The sequence below is a fragment of the Orycteropus afer genome, unplaced genomic scaffold, assembly GCF_000298275.1.
Source record: "Orycteropus afer afer isolate SDZICR_OR568_19922 unplaced genomic scaffold, OryAfe1.0 scaffold00726, whole genome shotgun sequence".
NCBI lineage: Eukaryota > Metazoa > Chordata > Mammalia > Tubulidentata > Orycteropodidae > Orycteropus > Orycteropus afer.
Window position 1 is genome coordinate 416,425 of NW_006922313.1, and position 1,180 is coordinate 417,604.

General features: G+C 62.1%; 1 protein-coding gene across 1 annotated transcript in view; it reads right to left on the reverse strand.

The window, feature by feature from the left end:
* The window catches only part of SHISA7 (shisa family member 7), a gene marked incomplete at its 5' end in the record, with an annotated part of 8,006 nt that extends 6,828 nt beyond the window's left edge, over positions 1–1,178 (reverse strand). Inside the window, one exon of the mRNA XM_042783196.1 lies at positions 1,069–1,178. Within this exon, the coding sequence (XP_042639130.1) occupies positions 1,069–1,178 (110 nt within the window). The remainder of the gene's footprint in view (positions 1–1,068) is intronic.
* Positions 1,179–1,180: the final 2 nt, after the last annotated feature.

The following is a 1,180-nucleotide window of genomic DNA, read 5'->3' on the forward strand; positions in this document are numbered from 1 at the left end:
ATGGCACTTTCAGTCATCTCGCATGCATGCCCAAACAGGACAATGAATAAGGAAGACTGAAGAAAAGTGGGTGCCTTTGAAGCATGGTGTTGGGGAAGTGTATTGACTGGGCTGTGGGCTGCCGGGAGAGTGAACACATCTGTCCTGGAAGAAGTGCGGCCGGAAGGCTCCTTATGAGCGAGGAGACTTGGTGGCGTGTATTTTGGACATGCCACCAGGAGGGACCAGTCCCTGGAGAAGGGCGTCATGTTGGTGAAGTAGAGGGCCAGCGGACGCGGGAAGCCCCTCAACGCGATGGGCTGACACGGCCTCAGGCTCAGCACCGGTGGCAGGACCACGCGACCCCGGAAGCAGCATTTGTTCCGTTGTTCGTGGCGTCGCGGTGAGTCGGAGGCGACTTGACGGCACCCAGCAATCGGGAGCGTGAGTTGGATTCGACTCGATGACAACGGTTTTGGGGTTAACCGTGCACCAAGGAGGAGCCTGGTGGTACAACAGACGCCGACTGCAAACTGAAAGGGTCGGTGGTTCGAACCCAGCCAGCAGCTCCGTGGGAGGAAGACCCGCCAAACTGCTTCCGTTAGGATGTTTGTGAGGAGAGTCATTAGAGGAGTCAGCGTGGAGGACCCCCGGGACAGCTGTGCCGTCACACGGGGTCGCTATGAGTCAGGATTGACTGGGGGGCCCCTACAACCACCTTGTGCCAAGACTCTACCGCAGTGAACTCAGTCACTCTTCATTACAGTCCGAATGGGCAGGGATTTTCCTGTTCTCCAGACAGGAAACCGAGGCCCAGAGAGGTTAAGGAACGTGCCCAGGGTCACACAGCTCAAAGGTAGCAGAGCCGGGATTGGAGCCCAGGCTTACCCTCCAGGGCGGGGCCCTTGGCTTCTTCCGCTGAAGCCTCAGCACCGGTCGCACAGCTCAGAAGCAGGTGTCGAACCGAGGCCTGAGGCGCCCCGCCCACCTCTTCATCGGGCCACGCCTCTCTTCCCTGTAGCCCCGCCCCTCCCAGCCGGCCCCGGGCCCCGCCCCGGGCTCCCCGCTCCGGCCCCAGCGCGCACTCACCGGGGCACGTTGATCTCCCGGTGCGCCCTGGGCGCGCCCGACGCCTTGCTGAAGGCCACTTTGGCGCCGACGCCCACCGCCAGGGCGAAGCTGATGACCCCGCACACCACGT